Source organism: Lolium rigidum, chromosome 6, assembly GCF_022539505.1.
Source record: "Lolium rigidum isolate FL_2022 chromosome 6, APGP_CSIRO_Lrig_0.1, whole genome shotgun sequence".
NCBI classification, from domain to species: domain Eukaryota; kingdom Viridiplantae; phylum Streptophyta; class Magnoliopsida; order Poales; family Poaceae; genus Lolium; species Lolium rigidum.
Window position 1 is genome coordinate 357574887 of NC_061513.1, and position 1530 is coordinate 357576416.

The window sequence follows — 1530 nt, forward strand, 5'->3', positions numbered from 1 at the left end:
TCGTTTGAACTGGAGTAATAGATATGCATTGCGATGCAAAAAACTGATAAATCGCAGGCCCAGTGGCTCCAGTTTGAATAATAGTGTCCCATTTTCACAAACACTGCAATGATTATAAAGGCCTTAATGTGATATTGACAAATAAATGCAAGACAGGTAGTTTGTACCATCAACACATATATAGCAAGAAGTTGATTTTCAATAATGCTACAATAGAGACAAGTAGATAAAATCTAATCTCAACCAGTTCATAGACATGATCAAACTCCAAACTGCAATGCAAGTAGCAAAATCAGTGTCGCGGAAACCATATCCATGCTAAGCATGCGACATCTTAACAGATCAAAAATCAAACAGCGGTACAGCAAAACAAGTGCTGCATCTGCATTACTGTCGGAGGGCAAGCTACTCGGGCTAGAAGTCTGCAAACAATAAAACAGCCTTACATGACACAAGACAATAGGTGACGAATTTGGCGCTCATACCAACGATGCTTCCTGAGAAGCACGTACCAGTCAGTATCATTCGATACAGATGGTATACCACATCACTCTAGTTCTTCTTGTCCTTCAAGGGGCCCCTTGGTACTTTGCTCAGAACCTTAGCATCAAAGACAGCATACTGCTTCTTAACCTCAATCCACCCCTTCTCACCATAGGAGTCAATGTGATCTTCATACTTCTCATACAGGACTGGGACTGTGTGCAGAACTACAAAAACTGTTCACGCAGAGCAGAATTATCCAATGTTAGCCAACTTCATATTTGGAAGTTCTAAAGCAAGTTCAGTACAAAACGGTAGAGGTCCCTTACCAATGTAAATCAGGGTCAAGAAGTTGCAGCAACCCCCGAGAATGGACAGCAGCCATAGACCAGCAATCACCTACAATTTTGTGAAGAAGTTAAATCAGACAGAGAAGTTTGATGTAACATAGTAGGTAAACAATAGCAGAAGACACATACAATAAGGAACTTCTTTGTGTCACGGCCAAGAGCTATCTGGCGAAGATTTGCAAAGGCTCTGTTGATCTCATAACGTGTAGATAGTGCAATGTTGACAACCAAATCTTCAGGGATGAACACCTCAGGGATCTGTGGGGGAGACCTGAAATAGGCGGTAGAATTCAGAGCTTACTATCAAGTACTACTAGTGATCAAATTTGCAAGGGTCAGCGTTATATCTTTTGCATTTTGTACAGCCTGTGATATCGAGGGGAAGATATCTTACTTGTTAATGAATGATGAGGCGTTAGACCAGAGAAAAAGGATACCCAGAGAGAATATGAGACCATGGCAAAGGAAAGCCAAAAGATGGTAGCCAAGCAATTCAAAAATGATCCAGACTGCAGTTGCACCACCTAGTACTCCAGCAGAGATGTTCTTGTTCCTCCACATAAACACATCAGCAGCTGCAGAATAGATAAATAAAGTGAATACAGCAAGAAGGTTGAAACCATCAAATTATGTACCATCAGCTTACAAATTAAATAACATGAGCTCACAATTTTCACCTTACCCTCTAAATTTGCAT

At 40.7% G+C, this 1530-nt stretch overlaps 1 protein-coding gene across 1 annotated transcript in view; it reads right to left on the reverse strand.

Moving 5' to 3' along the window:
* Positions 1 to 227: 227 nt before the first annotated feature.
* LOC124666005 (reticulon-like protein B1) overlaps positions 228 to 1530 on the reverse strand; it is a 2685-nt gene continuing 1382 nt past the window's right edge. Inside the window, exons 2-5 of the mRNA XM_047203355.1 lie at positions 1228 to 1408; positions 963 to 1104; positions 813 to 882; positions 228 to 719 (exon numbers count right to left, since the gene is read on the reverse strand). Of these exons, the coding sequence (XP_047059311.1) occupies positions 553 to 719; positions 813 to 882; positions 963 to 1104; positions 1228 to 1408 (560 nt within the window). The 3' untranslated portion in view covers positions 228 to 552. The remainder of the gene's footprint in view (positions 720 to 812; positions 883 to 962; positions 1105 to 1227; positions 1409 to 1530) is intronic.